The following is a 25423-nucleotide window of genomic DNA, read 5'->3' as shown; positions in this document are numbered from 1 at the left end:
AGAAAAGCTGTTCTTGATTTAATTCCTTGGCAACAAACACGCTAATGATAGTTATGCTGAGAATTGGGTCATAAGTTTCTTTACCAAGAGTTCCTAAGTGAGTTGCAAAGATATGAAACGCTGGAATGGAAAAGGCCTCTTTAAAAAGTCAGTCTTCAATACAAAAGTGAAGGAGAACACATTATTTTTGTTCTGCTTGACTGCAGCTTAATTCTTGGGGAAGCCACGCGGAACTGAACTTGTTCAGAAATGCATTTAATGCACTTGGAAAACATTAACCTCTTTCTGTAGTTAAGTTTTTTGTTCCTGTGAGCTTATTGCAAAATTTGATTACGGGATGGAGTTCTTCTATGTGTTTGGTTTTATACTTCAGTATGAAAATGACTGTGTTTTGGAGTTGTTTATTCTGTTTTGCTTTCTGGTTTGTTTGTTTTTCTAATTATTACTCAACTTCCCGAATTTGAGATGCTTATTTTAGGAAGAGGTGTGTACTCTTTTTGATAATGTTCAAATGTATCTTGTTTTGTTCCCCTTTTTTGGGGGGAATTAGCATCCCACAGTAGCTACAGAAGGGAAGCTGGGATTTGCATTTAATGGCTGCCCTTGGCAGGTTGGGGCTGAGTGCTTCCTGTGGATGTTCAGAGCAGGGCTGCTTTTGACTGTCAGCACGGGGACCCTTTCCCTGTCCCAAAGCAGCTGCGTTGTTCCTTGAATTGCAGAATGGCTTGGGTTGAAAGGGTCTCTGAAGACCATATCATTTGAACTCCCTGTCATGGGCAGGGCTGACACATTCTGCACAGGGCCACATCCATTCTGGCCCTGCTCATCTCCAGGGACAGCTCATCCACAGCTTCTCTATCACTTAATATTGCATTGGGGTTGATAAGTCAAGCATTTCTGTAATCTAGGCCTGTTTTATTTCTCTAAATACTGCTTTTAGAACAGTTTCTGCATGGAAGAAAAGTGGAAGGGCCTGTGCTTTTGTCCTTCGTGCTAGGTACTCGCAGAGTTTGTATTGTGGCACACTGAGCTCTGACACACACAACGACTTAAACTGGTGCCTGCAGCACGATCCCTGTAAAACAAATCCTTTGGGATTTTGTGGCTCTTGTACAGGATAAATTTGAAGGACGTGGAGCTAGGAAGTAGAGGCCAGCTTTCTGTACTCTGAGCGCCCAGCTGCTGGCAGATTGCTGGGCCTCGTTAAAACCTTTTGAGCTCCAGCCTGACTGATGGCTGTGCTGTCCCAGCATGCTGCCCCATATCCTGCTCTTAGATGGGCTGCTATGCTCAGCTGGCTCTGTTCAGGGTGGCCAAGGATCTGTGCATGCTGCAGACACAGTCTGGGAGCTCCAACTGCATTAACGATGTCATCAAATTGTCTTTGGGGAGGGGAAGGAATTCTTCTTTTGCACACCCTTCTCAAATCTATCTCTCTAAAGGGTTTACCTTTCTTGTGATAAACTTCCAAGTTGAGCATCCAGCCCCACCTGTGAAGAGGTAGTATAAGAAAACAAACTAACATCAGCCTACAACTAAGCAACTCCGATTTTATGACAGGTAGCTGTGTCTGTGGGATTGTTACTATTAGCACTTGGCCAACTTCCACTGGCACTTGAAGACGGATTAACAGGTTTATGTGGTGGAAATGAATGGGTCTGATTTGTTGGAGGAGAGCCATGTAGGTTCTGTAGATGCATATTGTGTGTTCTCTTTGGTAGCACTAAAAAATACTATTTAATCAAAAATTAAAATTTGTGAACACCTTTAACATGAAATTCCATTTATCTTTTGCTAGTATTCAACAGAAACCTGGGATTGAATTTAGGGAGTATGTTGCAGGCAGTGGGAGCAGTGGCTGAATTTTGTATAGCGGTTAATAAATATGTAGAGGAGTGAGAGGGTCAGATGGGATTTTCCCAAGAGTACGTGAGTGTGTAAGCTTGAAGAAGCACAAGTCTTCACAGTGCAGGCTGAGCCCTGAAGGGCAGAGCATGAGGCTGCCCTCTGCTAGCTGACCAAGGTTTGCACCCGTCTAGAAAAAGCTGCTTCCTCATCTTGTGTTTGGCTCCAGGAAATAATTTTCTTCTCTTACTCATCAGTGGCCTAGCAGGTAGAGGTGTCTTTCTGCAGTGAGATTTTTCTGACCTCCGAGAGTGGAAAAGGGAGAAAAGTATGCAGTATAATTCATGTAGTCACCTTGCTTTTTGGTAAAAGACAAAGCCAGTGGTGAGTAAGTAGTTGAAAATGTAACTGTTAGGAACATGCACATTCTTAGCATTTTTGTCTCTTTGGATGCTCTTAACAGTTTAATAACTGTGTGTTTTCTTCAGCAACCACTCCTTTAATAAGACCCGGGTAAAATATATATATATATAATAATATTAATGTACTATGTTTAAATGGAGATTGTACATCGAGAACAAGAACTTAAAAGTAGTAGGAGTATGTAATGTTTTATATGGAAATAATGTTCAGAATTCACTTATGGATCACCTCTTCTTTTCCTTCCTTAAAGCTACATAATAATGAGTGTTTGGAAAAGAGTAAGAAGAAAATACTGTTGATGTTCCAGGGGGAAAAAAGGCAATGGGCTAGCTGGATGTATCAGTCTTAGCAATTCAAATATAGTTTCCATTTTAGAAAGTAGCAAATTTTGAATTGAATGACCATTCCTGACCATTCACTACTTTGCTTTTTGTTGTCTTTACTACTCTAATGCTTTGTTTCTCATGGCTCATCATGTATTTCATGTTTAGGTTTTTTTGTTCGTTCATTTGTTTTACAGGGATAAGGGGAGTAGGTATGATGTTACCAAATTCTAAGGAATTTTATTTAGAAAAAATCAGTTTCTTTAGCTTTTTAAACAAAAAGTCAGCTATGTTTTAAAGTCAGGCAGAGAAGAAGGGGTATATTCCAAAATAGCCCTGACTTTGCTCCTGTCTGGCTTGGCCAGCTGTCTAGGAAACAGTCACATTATGCAAATCTTTTTGTAGCTAGCCTCTAATAAGCAAGGTATGATTCAGTAATTGGTATGGTAACTAACCTGGAAAGCTATCCTCAGCTTCGCTTGCCAGCTGGCTTTATATGTTCTGATGTTAATTGGTAAATTGATCTAGTGGAGGGAGGCTTGAAGTGTTTACAGGCCTGACTGTGTTTAATTTAGCTCTTATTTTGGTGAATAGTATATTTTTAATTAGTATTTCATATATATATATGTATAGATTTTGCATTTTTGGAAACACTATTTTCAGAGATTGTATCATTGCAGATTTTTCCAAAAAAATTTGAAAATATATTTTTGAGTTGTATTTCTTAGATGTAGATTTGTCTTCATTAATTTATGTATGGTGGGCTCTAGAATATTGACTTGCTTTTTTGGTTTTTGTTTGTTTGTTTTCAAACTAAGGCAACGGCCCGGGTCTAACTTAAGAATATATCACAGTAATAACTTATGATTCTGTTAAACACATTAGATTTGGAGTGTGGAGGCCTCGGTGCTTGTTTACGTTCTGCTTTAGAACCTGCTATTTTTACAACTGATTTTCTTGTATAAGAAGCCTTTGTTACTCTTAAGTACTTGGATTGTAATAAGGCCTTTATGTTGTTGTGGGTTTCTCTAAAGACTGTTGATGAAGCATAAGTGAACTGTAAGAACTATTACTTAATGTATTTTTTTGTTTTATAGGTTATTCAGCAATAGTTATGAACTCCCGTTTACGAGCCTTAGGTGGGAGGATAAATAACATACGGGCTTCAGAACTACCAAAAGAGAAAACCCGATCAGAGATAACCTGTAACGTTCACTTTTTGGATGGCTCAATACAAAGCTTCAAAGTCAATGTAAGTTTGGAAAATTATGCATTGGTTTTAAATCTATTAATGTTCATTTGAAAGCTGAAAATCAAATATGGAACCCGAAGGTATGGGATTTCCACAAGATATTGAAGATGTAACTTTGTCATTTCAAATTCCAGATTTACTGGTTATGAAATAGGCTGATAAGGTTATGTTTTGATTTTCTCTAATGCAACAGACTAAGGTGTCACAAAGTCTCCTCATGACTGCTGTATCTGGTGAAAGGTCTTCTGCATGATGTGGGAACAACAAAGAAATAAGTATACAGATTGTTATCAGCTATGAATAAGTAATTTGTATTTAAAGGGGACTCTATTATTAGTTCTTTGTTTTTGCAGACTGATTTTATTTCTGAACTTTATCTGTTGGATGTTTATTGAAAGAAAATGAATTTTCATGCCAAAAAGGTCTTTTTTATTTTTATTTTTTTTCATTCTAATTCTAATGATTTTTGTTTCAATACATGCAGTTAGTCTAATATTTTAGAATTTTATCCACTATAGGCTTATATGTATTTACAATACATGTATATAGACACATGTTATCACGTGTGTGTATATATATATAGATATTTATATATAAATATATATGTATATATATAAAAATAACATATTTATATTATATAAATACAATGTGAATAGCTAACGCTCAGGAGTAGTATAGTGAGGGGTAAGTGTATAAGAGGAAGAGCAGTATGAGAATAGCAAATTTTCGTTGTTCATTTCCAGCACTCCTTGCAAGATTGCCTTATCTGTCAGTTTTGAATAGATCTAGCCTAAATGTCCCCTCATACACAAGGACTGTTGAAAAGGAGGAATTAAAACTTTTTGAAATCCCTGAAATGAATAGTAGTATATTCTTTCCAGTGAGCAAGTGTCTACATAGCTTTAGATTTAGTATTAGGTGTGAAATCTAACACTGTGCACCTGAACTTTGTGCTTTCATTTCATCCTTTGAGCAGTGAGTTCTGACAATCATCAAAACCATTACGAATCTCAGGGTTTGGCTGATGTAGCTCCCTGCCTTGAAGATACCCTCAGGGTGTCTCTGCTGATTATCTCCTTGATCCAAGGATCAGAAGGGACTCCTTCGCTGCAGCTATAATGCTGAACTGCCCTGAGGTAGTACAGGACCCTTTGTTAAATAGAAGTGAGGAGCGTGGCTATCCAGGTACAATGTGTTAATACAAGGACTGATTTCAGGAAGACTGATGTCCTTGGAGTACTGAGCTATCATATTGATACTACGGGAGCCTACGCTTATCCATCAGGGCCCTTGTCCTTCCAGATTCCTTAACCTTGAGATCTGCCTCAGGGCAGGCTTTCCTACTTTCTGATTGGATCTATCTCTGAAAAGGATTAGAAGCAAGCTGCGGGAAATTCATATTTGAGTTCTGCTTACATTAACAGGAAAATTCAGCTTGCTAAAATTTGTGTTCCTGTGTCTTTTTTTTGTGGCCAAGACCATTTGTTTTTGTTTCTGTGAACAGTGAACTTCAGTCTATCAATGGAAAACAAATGCTGGCATTTTTTCGGGGCTGGTTTGTGAGCTAAGGGTATTTGACTGATTTACAAAAACTCTTTGTTTGGATGTATGTTACACTTTAAAGTAATATTGGATTGATATTCATATACATGTACATATGCTTTGCATTTTTAGACTAGATTGTTTTCACTATGAGGATAAAAGGTGAATGGAGAAAGGCAGAATGCTGAATGCTTGGCCTTCTTTCATGCTGAGTGGGAATAAAGGCTCTTCCAATTCTATTGACCGCAACTGTCATGCAGCAGTTATCTGAACACAGAATTCTTACAGCAAGAGGATTTATTTCCCAAGCATAGGAACTTTATTGAGAAAAATGGGGGGGGGGGGGGGGAGAGGGGAATAGATCAAGGGTAGAATTAGCTCAAAAGAAATTTTCTTTGAGTTTATGCAAATGTATATTCCAAGATTTTGACTGGAACTACACAGATGCTTAATACTGATGAATTTGAAGTGAATTTAAATTTAATACAAAGATGATGGATTAAATAGTCTGTCAACCTACTGACACAGTGAAGGGAGGAATGTATGTGCTTTGGAATTTTGAACTAATAGTGATGTCTTTAAAATGATGGTACAATACTCATGAGATCACCAAATATTGAACCTTCTGGAGAACGGGGAGAATAGAAATGGGACTTTTTCTCTTCCTTCTGTAGCAGCTGGATCATTCTACAGTCCCTGAACTTCAGTTTCCTCCAACTTTGTTAGCAAACTGTGTAGGCTTGGAAGACTTTTAAAATGGTAAATGTAGGCAACTCTGTCATTCTCCTACATGGAACTTTCTTTTCCAAGTAATTGTATCTGTAGTAATCTGAACAAAAACTAACAATCCTAAAATGGAGCAGTGGAAGGAGGTAGATTATTTTTGCTTGTGGAAATAACCCAAGGGACTTCCCCTCTTCTGAGAGATCTGAACATTGCTGCTAAATTGATTCCTGTGAATTTGTTCTTGTTAAGCTCATATATTAAGAAATGCTGTTAGTTTGGCAGGTGAAAAGTAAGATTTAATTTCAAGGGAGCTGTGCTTTTTTTTTTCCCCCTGAATTTTGACTTGAGCCTAGTACTGGAAGTAGCATTTCTTGCTATTGTTCACTGTTTTTTATGTTAAACAACTTACAGTTTTGATGAATGCAAAGTTTATATTGAGGGTCTCACAAAGAATTAGTATCACTTGTGATTCTCTAGGTCATTGTTATCAAGAAAATATTCACCGGAGTACAGAGACAGACTACCTCTTTGCTTACAGTTCAAACAGAGATATATGTTAACCTTATCAGCCTGAAGTGGCCTGCTTTGTTTTTCCTATATCATGTATTTCACTATTTAACGTGTCTTATGTCCATCCAAAGAATGGAAGGTGTATGTAGGCTAAAACTTTTAAACATTATTTTAAAAAAACACTTGAGCCCAAGACTTGATTATACTTGGCATGGAATTTAGTATTAATTATATTCAAGTTTCTTTGGAAACTTTCTAATATATGTTAGTTGTTTGAATGTTGTGATAAGGTGAATTTATTTGTCTCGGAAGTTAACTCTCTCATCATTCTAATAAATACAGAATGTAACCATGAATCATGTCTAGGTATGTTTAATTGGTGTATATTGAGCAGTAATGCAGATTTATTTGCAACTTTTGATATAAACATATAGGAGTTTTCTGCTATTTTTGTACTTTGACTCATTTACCAAGAATGACCCCTTGAGATGTATGCATCTCAATTTCTAGCAAACTGATCTTTGTGGAAGGCCTAAAACTTTGTCAGATAATTTCTATACTGTATTATCTTTTTGAAGCATAGTCAGCATTTGTCATTAGTATCTCTGTTTTTTTTTTTGCTTTTAAACTGCTTGGCTTCCTTCTTTACATACACTTTCCTTTGAGAAATAAAAGGATTCGGCTGTAATTATGAGAAGTCATATGAATGTCTTTGTGCATTTTTTTTTTTTCCCCACACCATCTCAGTGAAGCTCCTTCATTTGTTTAAAAAGGAATATGCTTGTTACAGTTACCACCAACAGTTACTGTTTGTATGTTTAAAACAACAAGCAGAGATTTTCTTTAAGATTCTTTTTAATTGTTATATGCATTATGACTTTAAACTGCTCATAGTAAAATGGGCTGATGAAGGCACTAGGAAAACCCACTAGGTTTTCCTGCTGGTCCTTGTTGGATAATACAGGAGAAGTTGGTACCAATCTGCATCTCTGTATGTTGAAAGAACTGCTGTATGAAATTTCAGACTGGCAGCAAATATTTAGTTGTATTTTGAGACAGATCAGGATACTCTATGATTGGAAAACAATAAGATGGCATGAAACTTGATGATGACTGAAGGCAGCAAGAAAGTGATCTGGCCTACTGCAGTCTTCTTAGTCTGTTCCCTTCTTGGGGCCTGACTTCATAAGAAATGCTAGAGGAAAGAATTGGCATAGAGGAGGATTTTCCAAAGTTAGATCTGGCATAACTAACCTCATATATGTATTTATTAAGTTGTTATTATAAGCAGGAAGTGCAGTGGGTCAATATTCGTTAGGCTTAGATAACAATTTTGTGTGACGTTGTATAGGATGATACTGAGTTGTGATATGTGGAATCTAGCAGATTTGCAGGATGGACAGGGAATTGACTCCAGGTGCCAGGAGTTCCTGCTGAGAAAAGATAGATGACTGGACATTAGTGGCAGAGTTCCTGACTGGAAAATTTCATTAAGGTGCTATTTAATTTTTTAGTGAATTAAAAAGTGCTAATTCTGAGGCAGCGTTAGTAATAAAAAAGATTCAGGGGTGTGATGTAGCAGATGGAATTCCACAAACAAGGGAAAATCTGTGCTTTAAACTAAAACCTTTCCTAAGTAGTAGTGCTGAGGGTGGTTGTTAGTTTTGTTTTTTCTTCGTAGTTTTGTTTTCAGTACTAAAGAATAGAGGAGGAAGTCACTGGTGGCTTGATCTACTGGTATTGTGGCTGTTAATGAGGTGAGTGCTACTTTACATCAGGCAGGAATTTTGAGCCACGGTCAAGGAAATATTAGCAGTGTTAGTCTTGGCACTGGGGTCAGACTGTGGAAAGTCACGTGCACAGTCACAAGCAGACAAAAGAGTCAAGTTCCAGCTTGGGCAGACATGGAAGGAACAGCTAGGATGCTCTGCAGAAGTCTGGTTCTGAAGAAAGAACAGGGTCTTTTGTTTATTCCTGTTAAACAAAATATTACAATCTCTGAATAAGAAAATTAGGTAGGTAGATTATTTCCAGCAAGTAGAAAGAGAATTGTTAACAGAACAAGTTAGTGTGAACTTTAGAAGAAACTTTAGCGGTTTGTTCTATTTCTTAGGCATATAGAGACCAATGGACCCAGGCTGTTTGGTGATAAGTGGCTGTTTAAAGGCCTAAGTCAAGAAGGGAGGGCCTCAGACAACACGTGAGGAATGCTGAATGTTGTCTGAAGTGACACTGAATTTGTAAAAGTGTAGGAAGTGCTTAAATGTAACATAGTCATGGGGGATGGAACATGGGGCAAAGCTCTTGTGAAGGAGGACAGGGATAAGTGTTGCTCTGTCTGCTTCAGGTGCTGCTTTGTGCCCCTTTATAGAAATTAACAAACTGAAAAGGATTACTTGCATATTTACTCTTCCACTTCGAAGAACTAACAGTCTTCATTTTCACTGGGTTTATGGTTCTGAGGGCCTTTGATCATACAAGCTGATGGGAAGTACTTGATATTAAAACTAGTGAAGGGGATCTTTAATTTCTAGTAAGCAATAAGATTTTGAACTTGACTAATAATTTCCTGCTGTAATTAAAGAGCTCATACTGTAGCACAGGCAGACAATACTAAATATAATCTGTGACAGCTTTAAATATTAATTTTGATGTATCCAACATAAGGTGAAAGCAATTTCAGGACAGACTGAAATTGATCTGAATGATGTATAGCTGTGAGGTGATTAACTCCTCTACAAATGCAAATTAATTCCATGAACACAAAACATTTAGTACCAGAATAAGGACTGGTGGATGTCAGAAAATTGAAATACATGGAAACTTCCTTTCAGAGCAGAAACAAGAAACTATCACAAGATAGTACTTGCTGACAATACTCGAGTGTGGAATGTGCATAAGAGTTTGTTAACTATTCAATGTTAGGATTTGTAGGGTAAAGAAGTTGGTTCTAATGTCCAGTTTATCTGAGTGGTGTTCATGTTGTTTTGCCTTCTTCCTATGGAGGAGGGGAGTAAAAATACTTTGTTATAATGTGTTTGATACTTCATAGTGTTTGAGTGCTATGTTTATTAGGACTGTCTATTGGGATGGATGTTAAAATTCAAAAGCAGAGATGTGATGACATTCTTAGCCTGCCTCACTTTGTAGCTGGATCTGAAACTTGTTTATGTGCAAAAGAGACTGAAGATTGTGCAGCATGAGCTGTGTGAGTAACTTCTAGTTATATAGAGCTGAAAAATGGTGCATCTGTTTCTTAAAAAAGAAAGGCTAAAGTAGTAGTTTTACTGGGGAAAAACAAAACAAAACCCTCAACTGCAGGAATTCTGACAACTGGAAAAGACTTTAACAGCTGGAAATGACTTTGTGTATGTGGCACAGATTTCTGAAGTCAATGCATGATCTAGGCACGGTGAAGGAGAAAATTTGTGCTTTTTATACCAGAGAGCAAGGCTTGGAGTAGAGGAAAGTGATATTATAACTGCTTGTGAAAAGAAGTGGAGAAGAGGAGGAAAAAGGAATGCTAGGCATGTAGAGGAAACTAGCAGTGGCTGAACATCTAGGGTTGGGATTCAGAATATCGGAACAGGGATCTTGCTTGGTTTTAGAGAGGAGTGAAAAGGCTTAGCATTTCATCTGTGGCATAGGAAGAGAGGTATGCTACTGAGGGAAGGTGGAGAGAAAGTGGGGATGTCAGAATTGGATTGAAGAACCAGAAATGTTTAAAATGATAGAGGAATTAGGAGGCAGTGCTGTTGAAAAGAAAGGAAATTGGGAGTGTCTGAACTTAGAGTAAATCAGCAGTGTAATCCGCTCATCATAATCTTCTCTTTATTTGTAGCAAAACCCCAAATTCCCAAACTCTTTTGATTGAAGTGTATGCATCATTCTAAGTAATTACTGCTGTTGGTTGCAAAATAACCATTAGTTTCTCATTTAGCTCAGTGTTAGGAGTATGCTCCAGAGATGCGTGGTCATGCTTTGGAGTTGTGTGGGCTTCATGCGATGCCTCTTGACGGTTTTTAACGTTCTGCTTCCAAGAAAAAGAACAAGCAACGTTATCAACAAAACAAACAAACAAAAACAAAGAATTCTATGGGGCTAACTCGGGAAAAGTCCGTTATTTTAGATGATCATGGTTTCTTTTGCTGTTTCCATTGGGAGGTCCTGTGTACGTGTATTGATAACTCTGTGATAAATCTCAGTCTTTGTATAAGAGCCTACCTTACTGATAATGCTGGACAGGACTGCTCTCAAAGTGCACATCATGGCCATGTGTGATGAGGAATGTTTACTCACAATGCTTTCTGCCTGAGATACTGCAAGTTTTATACTGAACTGAAATCTGCTATTTCAGGGGGAAAAAAAAGAAATTGGTTTTGATAGGTGCTGTAGTATGAATGCCCCAATGAGCATTAAGGGGGAAGTAGGAGTGCCTGTCAGAGGTAAAAAGGCTCGTCTCATATGTAAGAGTTTAGCATTGCCTACATTTGTTCTCTTGTATGACTTTGCTCTAGAAAACTAGGCATAGCTGTTCATAGGCTGATAATTGGCTATTATTGCCTTAACTTTTGTCTGGAATCTGTTGAAGAAATAGTGAGCGATCTGATCGCAGTGGAGTTACTGGAGTTCTGTTCTAACGGTAGCAGGTACTGAGTAATATTCAATACTTTTTAATAAGATGTATGTCTTTCACTTGAATTCTTGGTTTTCTTATCTTCTAAATAGGAAAAATGTTTTTATGAGATAAGAGAAGACTATGGACTATGTTAATATTTGAAGCATTCAATTACAGTGTTGGTGCACTGTAGAAAACAAAACTTGAAAAACAAGTTAAAAAAAAGAACAAACAGCAAAAAACACCAAACAAACAAACAAAACAAACAAACAAAAAAACACCCAGAAACAGGTAAATCTGTCTTCTCAGCAGAACTTGCTTGATGTATAATAAGGTTTAGACAAAGGGAGTTGAAGTCTGTTGAGTGCTTGAGTGAGCACTCTTGCACACTGAGTAAGGCCATCCACAGAGACATGGTCACTATAATACATACACATAAAGTCCTTTGATTTTTTTTTTTAAGCAAAGTACTTGTGTTGTGGCATGAAGAATTTTCCTCTGATGTTACTTGTGTGGACATATGCAACTTATCTCTGCTTTTAAGAATAAAATTCAGAAGATGATATGAAAATTTTTACATATATATGCATGTAAAAATTTTATATATATATATTTAATAGACAAGCTGCCAAGCAAACTGGTTTTGTTTGACTACATTTGAAGCACTGTACAGTGTTGCAATTTATGTTACATGTGAGCATATTTAAGATTGCAATCTTGTTCAGGGATTTTTTGTTAGTTTTTTCTTTAATAGCATTGATTAGTGTTGCTCTTTGACGGAAGCTGGTTATCAGTATTCCACAATGCAGTGGTGTGAAAATAGGCTGATTTATTTTCAGGGGAAAAAATACCATGCTTTCATGTCTTGATGTCATGTGGAATTCCCTGGTTACGCTCGTTCTTCTGGGAATGCCTGACTGGACAGATATCTAAGGAGAGAAAGTGTTGTGGCATAGTGATAGTAAGGTCAGTGCGAATTCAAGCAGAAGTCCAGGATCTAATAGCTAGAATTACACCTTCCTCCTACCTTTTTTCTTCGTTCTTGTGTATACAAACTTTCCCATGTGGAAACAGAAAAAGCTGCTTTTGGGACGACATCAGGAGCCATAGCAGCCTCGTGTGGCTGTAAGCCATGATTGCAGTTTACTGCTCCAGCGAAGGGTATTGCTCCTAAGGACTGATTGACAGAGGGATGACCTGCATAACAGCCAATTGCTGGACTGACCTCGGTGACTTGTGTTCATACCAATTCATATTGTGAGATCTGGGATACCTAATGTGTTTTGGGAGGAAAGCCTCTCTTATTTAAAAGCAACAAGAAAAATACTCTTTTTCATAACAGAGCTCTGACAGTGTTGAGAAAGTGAACAAATGAAATAGCTGCTATTGTTATTCAGAAGCGGTTTATTTTTTCTTAAATAAAACTTATTTCACTATTTGTGTCTTGCAATGTGCATGTGTTTCACAGTTTTACTTCTAAATGTTTCTTGTTTTCAGAAACAAGACACTGGTCAGATTTTGTTGGATATGACCTATAGTCAGTTGGGTGTGACGGAAAAGGAGTATTTTGGTTTACAGCAAAATGAAACTTCAGTAGATTCACCTGTAAGTATATTAAATAATAAATGCGTGTGTATATGTATCTACGTATGTATATATATGTACACATGCATGTAAAAGTAAACAGCCATTATTTGTAAGTATTTTTAATCCATCTAATAGTTTTTCATTTCACAGCGATGGCTTGAACCAAACAAACCTATTAGGAAACAGTTAAAAGGTAAGACTTGACTTTTATTTCCTGATTGTAACTGTATAGGTAGTTCAGCTTTTTTGTGTTCTTTTGAATAGGAGGAAAACAGCTGCTGTCACTGTATCCATATGTTGAATTTTCTTTTAGAGAAAGTTTTAGCGCTATCAGTCTTTTAAGCAGAACTTTCTGTGTTATTTTACTGCTCCCTGAGTGTTACTAGGACCTGATGAGTCGTTAACTTTGCTGTAATAGTGTTTGCAGGTGGCTTCTCAGCATTGCTGGGCATCATTGCTGTGAATGCAGTAGTGAGTTTATGGCGTCAGTAAATTCATCCTTACATGGAAGATAAGAAAACTTAATTTTCTGCTTGTTTTTAACAAGCAAAAAAGTGTATTTCCAAGTCCATATGTTGTTCTAATCTTTTTTGTTCATAAACACTTCTGAGTAGCACAGAATGTTTACCGAAAAGGAGAGCTTGGGGACAGGCCAGCCAGCATGCTACAGCATGTAAAGCTGCCTAGAGAATGTAGTGTAGTAGAACTTGAGTGACAGTGTTCCAATTTGTGTTGAAAAACTTGAGCTCTCTTTTTTATTTTTTTTAAGATCTCTTATTTTTACTGTATGCTGTGGGTTGTGAAGGAATTAGGATAAAAAACATGAGAAGTTAACACTGTGAACTTCTGGTGTTTCTTTGTTTTTCTATAATAAGGAATTATCCTGAATGAGGTGCTTCATATATATTTGCTGCCTTTTCCTCTTCTAATAATTAATCAAGCAAAGCAGCAAAGATAACTAAATAGTACTTTTTTTTTTTTAAAGTACTTAAAAGGAAAGCATTATAATATGTAAGCACATTTTCTTCTTGTGGCTGGTTAGGGGGGGATAGGAAGAGACTTATCTCAATAAGAAACCAAGATTAAAATACACAGGATTACTGTGTGATTATTTGTGTAACTTTTCTGTAAACATAAACGTAAGAAATTTGGGTGCATCTTTTTTAAGAAGAAAATTGATTTGGTGTTCTAAAATGTTTTAGGAGGTTTTCCCTGCACCTTTCGTTTTCGCGTAAGGTTTTTCATACCTGATCCTAACACACTTCAGCAAGAACAAACCAGGTAATGTCTGATGTTTGATTCCATAGCCTGAGTATGTGTAAAACCCTCATTTCCGCCTCCACAACATGGCAAACTACAGTATGTTATATAATATTACATAGCATAACCTTGTGTAATTTTTTCTATTAACTATGTCTAGAATTAGCAGTTTCGTGTAATACTCATAATAAATGAATTCCACTATAAGCAGCCCACAGTTCCAAAATACTGGTAGCACATAAGTTAGTTACAGAAATCCCTGTTTTCTTTGCTGCTTGGATTCCATTTCTGAATCTTTCATGGCTGCCTGTTGTGCTTTTCTTCTTTTCTAATCCTTTAATTAACCAGATGCAATGATTAAAAAATGGGAAGTTCAGCGATTAAGCTGTCTGATTGCCCTAAGCATACCAGATTTTTCTTTGTATGAGCACTGAGTCAATTCTGAACGCGTGTAGTAGATTTGTTTCCAGGAGTGTGAGAGGGCATTGTTCATTTTGTTTCAGGAAGAGTGGATAACAGTACTTGTTTTCTAGATCTGGCATTTTTGAAACACTTTCTTTGTTTGTGTACTAGTTAATATTAGTACCTTGAGAATATATAAATAGTACAACCTTATAAATGATTTTTATTTTTTTATTTTTTTTTTTAACAGAAAAATTAAGTAGGGACCCATTTTGATACTTTTTCTTTATGCAGCTGTAAACTGTTCTGCAGCTCTAAAGTTAGCAACAGGATGAGGGGAATGGTTTTAAACTGGCAGAGGGTAGATTCAGATTAGATAGTAGGAAGGAGTTATTTACCATGAGGGTGGTGAGACACTGGAACAGGTTGCCCAGAGAGGTTCTGAATACCCCTTCCCGCAGAGCATTGAAGGCCAGGCTGGATGGGGCTGTGAGCAGCCTGGCCTAGAGAGAAGTGTCCCTACCTACAGCAGAGGGATTGGAACTGGATGATCTTAGAGGTCTCTTCCAACCCAAACCATTCTATGAGTCTATGAAATTATTCCAAGAGTTGCTCTCTGCAAGACTTTACACCCAGCTCTCCATTACGGCTCTCAAGTAGCGTTGTCAAACGCTCATATATGAGCAAGGCTAAATGCCTCTGAGGGGATTGTTCAAGAGCTTTTGTCAGCGTATGCTGCTTGACAAACATCTCGTCCTCCATTTGTCATTAAAAACAGTCCCACAATAGATTCTCAAAGAATGTTTAAGGGAAATTATATCCCAGGTAGGTAATCCTGGAAGAAAAGAAGCCTGATTCTCTAGTGCTTTGTATTGTGCAGTGTTTGTTATGACATTAATACTGTGGTCCTGCAGTTGTAGTATTGATGGTCAAAGATCCTTAAAACTGTTGTGAGAGAGAGTGTGTGTGTGAGCATGTATTTGTAAATGCCACTAAGCTTTATTCATCTGTTTTATAGTTTGCCAGGGAACTTACTTCCATAATAAAATAAAATCAATATTTTTAATTATTGAAACAGTACCTTTTAAATATAAGTGGATTTTTTATTTTTCTCAAAAAAATATTTTCTAGGCACTTATTCTTCTTGCAACTGAAGACTGACATTGTGGAAGGAAGGTAATAAGAATCTTCAACTTCTGCATAATTCTCTTTAAAAACAGAAATGAACAAATAAGCCTTTTTCTGAGGATATCAATTGCTGCTATAAAGATGTACCTTGTGAAATACTGCTTAAGAAAAACACGAGTTTCTTGGAAACACTTAGAATTTTTGTGTAGCTGACTAAGAGCAGTTTATGAGTCTGTTGTGAATGAGCTGTGGGAGATGTTGTTTCTGCACATACATAAATTTCATAAATAGCAGTTCGTGCTTTTGTTTCTTTTTAGTCTTGGGATATCTTCCCTTTATAATGAACATTTACCCAGTGATTTCTTTGTCCAATTCTTTTGTATTTGTACAAAAAGTTCGTCCAGATATTTGATGCCAAATAGAAATTGCTGCTAGGATCTCTTAGTAGGTGTTTATTATGGAATTATATTTGAACACTAGGTCAGAGCTGTCTTTGAAATGACATTTGTACTGGCTTTGTATTGGCTGCCCACGGTTTGTTTGGATGGGCATATGCTCCGCTGGGTGAAACACTGGCTGGATGGCTGGGCCCAAAAAGTTGTGGTCAGTGGAGTTAAATCTAGTTGGCAGCCAGTATTGAGTGGTGTCCCCCAGGGCTTTGTACTGGAGCTGCTTCTATTTAACATCTTTATTAACGATCTTGATGAGGGGATTGTGTGTACCCTCTGTAAGTTTGCAGATGACGCTAAGTTGGGAGGGAGTGTTGAACTGCCAGAGGGGAGGAAGGCGCTACAGAGGGACCTGGATAGACTGGATTGATGAGCCAAGTGTCAGGTCCTGCATTTTGGTCAGAACAACCACAGACAACCCTACAGGCTCAGAGAGGAGTGTCTGGAAAGCTGCCTGATGGAAAGGGACATCTGTGTATTGATGAACAGTTGGCTGAATATGAGCCAGCAGTGTGCCCAGGTGACCAAGAAAGCCATCCTGGCTTGTATCAGGAATGGTGTGGTGAGCAGGGCTAGGGAAGTCATCCTGCCCCTTTATTTGGCAATGGTGAGACCTTGGCTTTAGTACTGTGTTTAGTTTGGGGCACTTCAGTACAGAAAGGACATTGAGATGCTGGAGCAGATCCAAAGATGGGCAACAGGGCTTGGAGAATCAGCCCTGTGAGGACTGAATGAAGGAACTGGGGCTGTTTAGTCTGGGGAAAAGAAGGCTGAGGGGAGGCCTTATTGCTCTCTTCCAGTATCTGAAAGGTGTTTACAGAAAGAGCGGAATTGGTCTCTTCTCACTGGTGACAGGATGCAGGGAAGTGGCCTCAAGTTGTGCCAGGGAAGGTTTAGGTTGGATATCTTGAAACACTTCTTTACAGAAAGGGTTATTACACACTGGAATAGGCTTCCCAAGTAGGTTGTTGAGTCACCATCCCATTTGGATGTGGTGTTCCAGGACATGATTTAGCAGAGGGTTGTTGGAGTTAGGGTAGTATGGTTAGGTTGTGATTGGACTTGACGGTCTTTAATGTCTTTTCCAACCTGAGCAATTCTACAGTTCTGTGATTTGGCTAATTTTAGTGCCTGTGTCTGGTTTTAAGTATGTTGTATGACCAGAGTCATAGAAAACCCTTCTTTGGTTTCCAGAATAAGTAACCAGCAAGAATGTGTCCTTTTAGGAAGAGGTAGATCTATTCATGAAAGAAGCCCTTAAACAACTAAACCTCTGATGTCTGTCTGATTTGGTGGTTAAACTTAATAAGAAAAAATCAGACACAATTTGAAGATAAGGATGTCTTTACATGCTGAAATAATTAGAAATACCATGCTCAAATTTGTGTTTATATTGTCTGTGTCTAAATAAAAATAATTTCTCCTTTTCCAGGTTGTCATGCCCCATTAATTCTGCTGTTGTTCTGGCATCGTACGCAGTACAATGTAAGTGATAACCAATTTTTCTTATATTTGTAAGTATATTTTTGGTTGTTCTGCAAGGAAAAGATTTTCTTATGTATGTGAAATGTTCAAATGCTACGAGTGATTCTTTGGAAGGTGGGGGAAAGTTACAGCCTCCAGATGTTTTACATAGAAAAAAAACCCTACTTTTTGAGTCTGTCAAAAATAATAATAATAATAATAATATTTTTTTAAAAATGATACAGTGATTAATGGTGCTCTTATTTGTGTGTGTTTGTAGAACATGTGCTGTTCACAGTGTTGTCTTTTTTTTCCTTCTTTAAAATCATAAAGCTCAGTGCTTGTTACAGTAACTACAAGACTGCCTTCCAGGGAAATAAGAAATCACCTAGAGAACAGTTAAAGGAGGAGTAAATAAGCTATTATGATTAAGAAACACATATGTTTTTACGTAATGTTTTTTTCAGGAAATACTGATTTGTTAGATATGGGAAAACTCTCAGCAGTGATTCTGCCTGCAGTAATTCCCATTCTTCTCATTTGTCTGCTTCCCATGGACAGAAGTTCTAAGGGTGACAGCAGAAAAATGTCTTCTGTAGGAGAAACAAATGCAGCTGAATCCTGTGCCTTAAAGGGATCCTAGATGGATGGCTGGTTTAAGAACAGCTGAAGAGAGACCTTTGCTTAGTTTAGCAAGAAAAAAAAAAATAGTCATCAAAATACAGCTTGAAGAATCAGTGAAGCTGCATTACAGTTTTGAGAGTAGAAAGTACAGAGTGTCAAGCTCTTAGTATCTATGAAAATCCCAAGTAGCTGCGAAAAATTCAGTTTTATGTTTATCATATTCTGTACCTTTTTTATTAAATGAGCCTTTAAGCATATTTGTTTTTAGTGAGTTTGAAACCAGAACATGTTTTCTATTGCATATAGGTTAGCATCCTAGTTTTGAAAATGCATACCCACTTCTGCATCTTTGGGACATGGTAGGAATGCTAAAGTTCTCAAAACCATTAAGATGTTTAGTGAAGTATTGGCGACGCAATTGTGCTAAGGCCAGAAAATGAAAAGGTGTGCTGAAGAATGTGAATATTTATGACAAGCTCAGGGTTAACAAGGTTTTCAAAATGTGTTATGGATAGTGTACCTGAAATGCCAAAGTAATTTTAGTTTCCCTTCAGTTTTATAAGAGCTCCCCTTTCAGTGCTTTGGATACTTTTAAATGCAGTTAGTTTTATTAAAGCAGTATGAAGGTCAGTGAACATTGTGAAAGGGTGCTGCAGTGTGTTTAAATCTTTCCCAGTAGACTCTGGAATTTCCCATTCAGCTACTTGCCTCATATTCCTATTGGTATATTTACCAGTTTAAAGAATAAAATCCTTTCTTTTCTTCTAGCTGTTGCTAAAAGTAGGTATGTTACCTACATTTATTGTTTCATTCTTAGCTGAAGCAAACATTCAATAAAGAAATACTCCCTTGAAAGAAAGCTGTCTCTGTTTTGCTACCAGGTTATTGCGATTCACACGGTGATTGAATAAAAAGTACCTTCTGAAATCTGGGCATGTATTTCTCCTTATCTCAACACGTTTGCTGGGATTCTTGTCAAGTAAAAGTGTTCTAGTTTTCTTTTGATATTTTAATCTCTGCTTGTGCTTTTAAAGTAGAGTTTAAGTTAATATATAAGTAAGTTTCCATTTCCTCAATGGCATTTAAATGCGACTGACTGTAGGTATATAAGATCTACTGAATTGCTGTTTTTTATTTCTCCATATTTAATTTTGAGTTATGAGCAGCTGATGTATTTATTCCAAAATGAAAAATACAGTAGGATGTTTGACTCCTTTTTCTTTCTGGCGTCATAATGGATAACTATGAAACCACTGTTGTGTATGCATAGTCATTTTTCTACAAATTTTCCTTTACTTTTGTTGTCTGTTTTCTCATTCCTTCTCATCACAAAGTGATGAGCTTCTTTATTCAGCACCTATTTACAGTCATCATCAAAATCAATTGTTTTTATTCATGCAATAGCTAGTTCTACTCTAATCTCTACATCTACATGGATTTTACTTATTTCAGTGCTTCATTTAGTGTCATTTTAGTCTCTTTTTAATAAGAGTCTACATTTGTATGTTTCTTCTTCAAAACTGTACTCTGCTGTAGTGGATTTTTTTTTTCCTGATTCCAGAAATATTTTCATGATGGAATATCTAGCATTCACTATTGGAATTACTTTATGAGGAATTACTGTTACTATTTAATTTCTATCCTGAACTTGTCCCATCATTTGGTAATTTTCCATTCCACTGGCAACATGAGCTGCTCATGTTATTGTCCTAAGAGCAGGCAATTCAGTTCACTTATTGTTTTATTAATGTCAAGTAGAATATTCAGCACTGAAAGAAGTTACAAATTCATTGTGAAACTAATTGATCTTTTTTAGGTATACCTACTTCTCAGGTCTTCAGAAAGTTGATACTAAGCCTACTTTCAGGCCCTAACTTCTCTGAGAAGTCTTTTGAACCAAATTCTCTGTAATATCTGACTGATTCCACATCATACTTATTAAATGAAGCATTCATGCACTAGCCTTTTGATGTTTCTATTTGTTTGTATTTATTTGGAGCCTATATGCACAAACTGGTTCTGGTGCTATTGCTTTGTACACAGGCATTAAAAGAAAACTTCTGCAATTCAGAACTTTTCTTCTGTACCTCTATGAGGCTTTTCACATAAACAGTGATGATTTTCTATTCCCCTTTTGAGTTACATGAAGCTAACAGCTGCTCTTTTTAGTATTACACTTTGTAGAGCTTCCAGACATCTTTGTGCAAATAATGAACCAGACATGATTGAACTGATAATATTTTGTTGCTGTTAGCATTCAACAGCAGTTTCTAAAAATGGAGACAAGCAAGTTGTTACCTTGGTCACATATCAGGAGTCAAAAATAACATCATTTAAGTGTAACCACAGAAAAGTTCAGCTTGGAAGAAACTTCCTCAAAGTCAGATCAAGTTGCTCAGGGCCTTTGCACTTCAGTTTTGAGTTGCCAGTGTTCAAATTTGTCTGTTGCCTGTCGTCTTTACCAGTTTTCTGATCTTCTCATCTTCTGCATCAGAATTCCATCAAAATGTCTAATTTTTTTTATTTTTTTTATTTTTTACCCTCACTTGAACTGGGCCTTTCATTGTTTTGATGCCTTCCTGTACAGAAGTTTTTCTGCTGTCAGGAAAGAGAGACAAAAATATACAGCCTCCCACATCGTTCTAACTGTGCAAATTCTTTGTAAGAAATCTGAAGAAAACATTATTTATTTAGGCTACAGTAGGGCATAGACAGTTCATATCCTGTGTAAATGTGTGTGAGCTCAAGATCTTTGAGTTGTTTTTTCAAACATTCTTAAATTCATACAGGACTGAATTGGGACTTCACCCAAGGAAAATTATTATATAGTTCCTTGGCTATTGCAATGTCCATTTACTGAGAGAAATGCCATTGAAATTGCCTTCTGTGTGAATGGTTCCATCATGTTCCCTTCTTTAAAGCTTGTCATATTAAATATAAAACTGTAAAATACAGGAAACTGGTACGAAAACAACTGTGGTTTTGTTTTTGTTTTTTTTTATTCCTTCTTGTTTTAATTTTCTTGCTTCTACCAGTTATAATGATATAAAGAGCAACAGTTATCTAGAATGGGGATATGTGTTTTAAAAAGTGAATGAAGCACACCCCATTTTAAAAATTAATTTATTTTTTTACTGCAGCTTTGTATCCATTAAATCTATATTTGCTGCTGACCTAAGTGGTCTGATCAGAAGCTATGTCAGGAGAAACTTTGAAAATATCTTAATATACTCTTGCAACCCAGTCCTTGCTGCAAAAATCCAGTTAAGAGGTAGAAGCCTTATGGATTTTACTGTTTTGATGCACCCTACTATTTTTTCTTCTTGGATAAATAAAATCATGCACAAGATCATTACTCTTTTAAAATACCTGCTGATAAGCACTTACAGTTTCTCTTTAACTGTGACAGTTCAAGTGTTGTCTGGGGAGCCAAAGAAGAAGTGAGTAGTACTCTGAGCTGCTCCCTATATTGGTATGACTTCATGTAACTAAGAGAAGTGAGAAAGTGGTCAGAGGAAACTCCATATATAGATGAGGAGGAAGAACCTATCTCATAATGAATGAAAAAAGAAAAAAATTACCTAATACAAATGAATTCAACTGGACGATCAGATTGTCTTATTCTCAGTAATCTGGTCTCTTCCTGTTGACAGAAGCATGATTCAGACTTTGTGCAACAGCGCTCTTTCACCAGAATTATATGAAAAAATATATGCTATGTTTCATAGAACAGATCTCTCGAAAAAAATTTCAATTAACTACTCTCATGTGCAGTTTTGTTTTGTTTTCTACTTTTACCAAATGTCTACTCTGTACAAATTATTAATTTGTTCCATAGTTATAGCCTTGTTCTTGATGGAAACCTTGTGTTCTGTTATATCCTGATATTCCTATAAATAAGTAAATAATCTGTTTCCTGTTATGCTTCTGAATCTTCTTTTTTTTGTGTGTTTTTTTTTGTTGTTGTTGTTCTTAGATGCACTACTTGATGAGTTTCAGTTTTAATATTACATATTCAAATATTAAAATTTAATCTGAAATAATATTTACTCTTTTGACACCTGTTTTATTACTAATTTAAAATTCAGCCTACCCTATAAAAGAAGAAAAAAAATCAAAGCGCTGCAGGAACTTCAGTATGCGAAATTAAAGTTACTCACTATTCATCATTCCATTCTCAATTTAAATACTTCTCCTGATGCTGACACTTACCTGTGTGACTGTTTTAGCTTCTGACTGCATTTGTTAAGAAACTGTTTTGTGTTGTGGAGATTCACTTTACTAGGCTGTACGTGACATAATTTTGGGATATACAAGTGGCAAATACCAGTTATAGCCTGCATTACAAATTCACTATAATTATTGTACCTGTAAGCTATTTCCAAAGTACACCTTTTTATGTTTTTTACTTTTCCCCTTGCCCAAATCTTTTGAATCTCTTTTCTATTAAATAACGGTAACAGAATTGTTCTTAAAGGTTTGTTCTTTAGTTTCATGATTTAGTTGCAGTTTTCCGTGCTGCAGAATAGATTGCAAATACAAATACTTACCCTGTGCTAATTTACACACCATACAGAGGCATTTTGGGAATCTTTAATGGTTTATTGCATATAAAAAGAAAACTTCATGCTCTCAAGCAAAATAGGAGAACCAAACAAGTTCTAATGATTTGCTTAAATATCCCATAGTTTTAGGCTTTAATGTCTTTAATTATTTCATAAAAGTACCGAAGTTAACATGAAATAAAGGTTTTAATTTGTTTGGTAAACTGAAGCTGTGGTAGATCTGCCAGGCTGACTCAAGCAGCTTCCTGCTACAAACCTTGCATCTATATAACAAGAGTAAATGTACATCTATCTCTTCTAGGATATAAGTTTATGCTGACATGTTCTTCAATAATGCGTGGGCTGGGGCTGAGATTTGTGATCATTTGTACTTTTGTGTTTTCATATATCCCAACTATATGACTAATTAAAAATATATACCATTTTGTATCATTGATTAAGGGATAAAGTTTTAAAAAATGTTTTTTTTTTTAGTTTATGTATTTATATGTTTAATTTTGGGAGCTTGTTACTGTTGTGTGTAAATCAGGAGTTATTTCTTATGCTACAATAATTACCTCATGTTCAGCAGGGATGAGATTAACAGTTGGATTCTTAGGGCAGTTCTAGTGATTCTACTCTCTAGTTGCTCTTTAAGTGACAGATCTAATTAAAGTCTTCTAATCTGTTGTGGTCAAGTAAGGATGTATCAAATGGATTTCATTTGTCTTTTGGGCCATTTTGCTTCTCTTTAATGTTTCATTACTACTCACTCGTCTGTGCCAATATGGCACGTACTGTGTGGTGGTGTTACAGATTGGGGGTGAAAAAGTGTGTCTGTACGAGGAAGTGAAGTACTGATTTATTTCAGTACCTGAGACTATAGGTAGACTAAGTATATTTTGAAAGGTTTTTCTTTGTGGATATAATACTGTTAACTGTGTTCAACACTGCTTGCCCATAAAAAATATTAATAATTCATCATTCTTGCTTTTCTCCTTACATGTGAATGGTTTATTTTACTTAGGAGAAGGAATTTCTTCTAAGTGATAACTAACTGTGAAAGTGTTGTGTTTCTTGTTTACCAACAGCACAACTTGGAGACTATGATGCTTCAATACATCATTCAGGATATCTGTCCAATTATAACTTCATACCAGAACAGAACAAAGATTTTCTTACCAAAGTAGAAGCACTACATGAACAGCACAGGTAACGTTAATTTTTAGTTTTCTCTTGCCTCATGAGCTTAAAAAATCTTCTTTTTGCACTTTTCTTCAAGTTACTTCTGTTTCATATAATATGTATTAAATGAAATACTTGCTTTCAGCACGTAGGTGTGTTGAAACTTTATAAAATGCATTTCTAACTGTCACAAGGAGTAGAACAGTTAGCATAGTACATTGTTAATGGCAACTATCTAGAGTACTGTATTATGTATGTGTGAATTTTTTGGATCAAGGGTCATTGAATGCTTCTGAAATCCTAAACCTTTTTTTTGACTGTCTATGGAAGGAGTGGTGCATTAGGGAGCCAAGCCTCAATAACAGCACTTTCTTTTCTCTCCTGAATGGGATATTAAGATTGTAATTGGTTATTCCAGTTGAAGTCTACTGCTGATTGCTCTTGCTCACCTTGCTAATTTGTGTCTTGTAAGACTGCAAATTTAGAATTAGCGGTATTACTCAGATATTCATATGCTGCATGCAAATATGTTAGCCTAATAAATTGTTTGTGTTTAAGCAACTGAAATTTGAATCTCAAGAGACTCATTCTGCCCTTATCTTTGTTGTAGCAGAGCTAGTTCACTACTCTCCTAGTTCCTTTGATTTCTGCCTTGAAATATTTCAATTTTCTTCACCCCTTAATATTCCCTTTTTTTCTTTTCTTTTTCAGTTATTTATTTATTTATTTTCTGTATTCCAGTACCCTGACCTTTCCCTCTTCTTTCTTTACTGCTGATGGATGTAGAGAGTAGCCAGAGCTTCATGTGTGGCTGCGTGGCACAATCCAGAACATGCATGGTGTTTTCTCAGTTATGGGGACAAAACAGAGATGACTACTGAACTCACACAGCAACTCTTCCTTTAGCATAGGTAGTAACCTTGTCTGCTCTTCTTTTCTAAACATTCAAGTTCAGAAACACAGCACCCGAGGCCTCTACTCTTTCATGATTAATCTGATTCCAGAAGTTTCCAGAAGGCTCAGGTGGCTTTAGAAGGGAACTTGTAGACAGGCATGAATAAATTCAGTCATCTTTAGGAAGAACTTGTCCTGGAGACCACTTAGGGAAGAATCTGGAGGGTCTTGGAGTGGGTATGCTGAGGTTGTGGCTTTACTACTATCGTAGTCAAAGATATGACTGTGTCCTGCAGAAGACAGACTAGAAGTCTGCACAGAACTGTGGTGAAGTCTATTGGAAAGACTGGATTCTTTCAGTGAAACTGATGCTTTCATTGAATATTTTTTACCAGATTAAAGCCACTGGCAGCTGTTTTGAAGTTTAAGTGCTGTATTGCGAGCCCTCTGTTCACACAGGTCATATAATAAAAGTTATTAATAACAGTATTTGAATAGACTGGGCTAGACACATAATTCTTTATTCGTTTAAAGCGTTTTTTGATGCTTAAATTTTCAGGCATATTTATTTTGGAGCTGAGGGAGAGGGAGACAGGTTATTGTGTATTCTGGCAGTATTCCTTGCATCCCTCTTGGCTAGTGAATAC

At 36.5% G+C, this 25423-nt stretch overlaps 1 protein-coding gene across 16 annotated transcripts in view; it reads left to right on the top strand.

Moving 5' to 3' along the window:
* PTPN3 (protein tyrosine phosphatase non-receptor type 3) overlaps positions 1 to 25423 on the top strand; it is a 149799-nt gene that overhangs the window by 62038 nt on the left and 62338 nt on the right. For 7 of the 16 annotated variants that reach the window (XM_015854307.3, XM_085538085.1, XM_085538084.1 and 4 more), the window contains exons 2-8: positions 3689 to 3843; positions 12737 to 12844; positions 12977 to 13019; positions 14029 to 14107; positions 15620 to 15664; positions 17498 to 17550; positions 23789 to 23909. In XM_015854307.3, the coding sequence (XP_015709793.2) occupies positions 3689 to 3843; positions 12737 to 12844; positions 12977 to 13019; positions 14029 to 14107; positions 15620 to 15664; positions 17498 to 17550; positions 23789 to 23909 (604 nt within the window). Of the gene's footprint in view, positions 1 to 3688; positions 3844 to 12736; positions 12845 to 12961; positions 13020 to 14028; positions 14108 to 15619; positions 15665 to 17497; positions 17551 to 23788; positions 23910 to 25423 lie in introns of all 16 variants that reach the window. The other 9 variants (XM_015854305.3, XM_015854304.3, XM_085538087.1 and 6 more) reach the window with 2 other exon arrangements.

Source organism: Coturnix japonica, chromosome 2 (genome assembly GCF_054131305.1).
Source record: "Coturnix japonica strain WE chromosome 2, WE-NBRP24, whole genome shotgun sequence".
In the NCBI taxonomy this organism is placed as follows: domain Eukaryota; kingdom Metazoa; phylum Chordata; class Aves; order Galliformes; family Phasianidae; genus Coturnix; species Coturnix japonica.
Note: the sequence above shows the minus strand (reverse complement) of the source record. Positions and strands in the feature narration are given on the sequence as shown.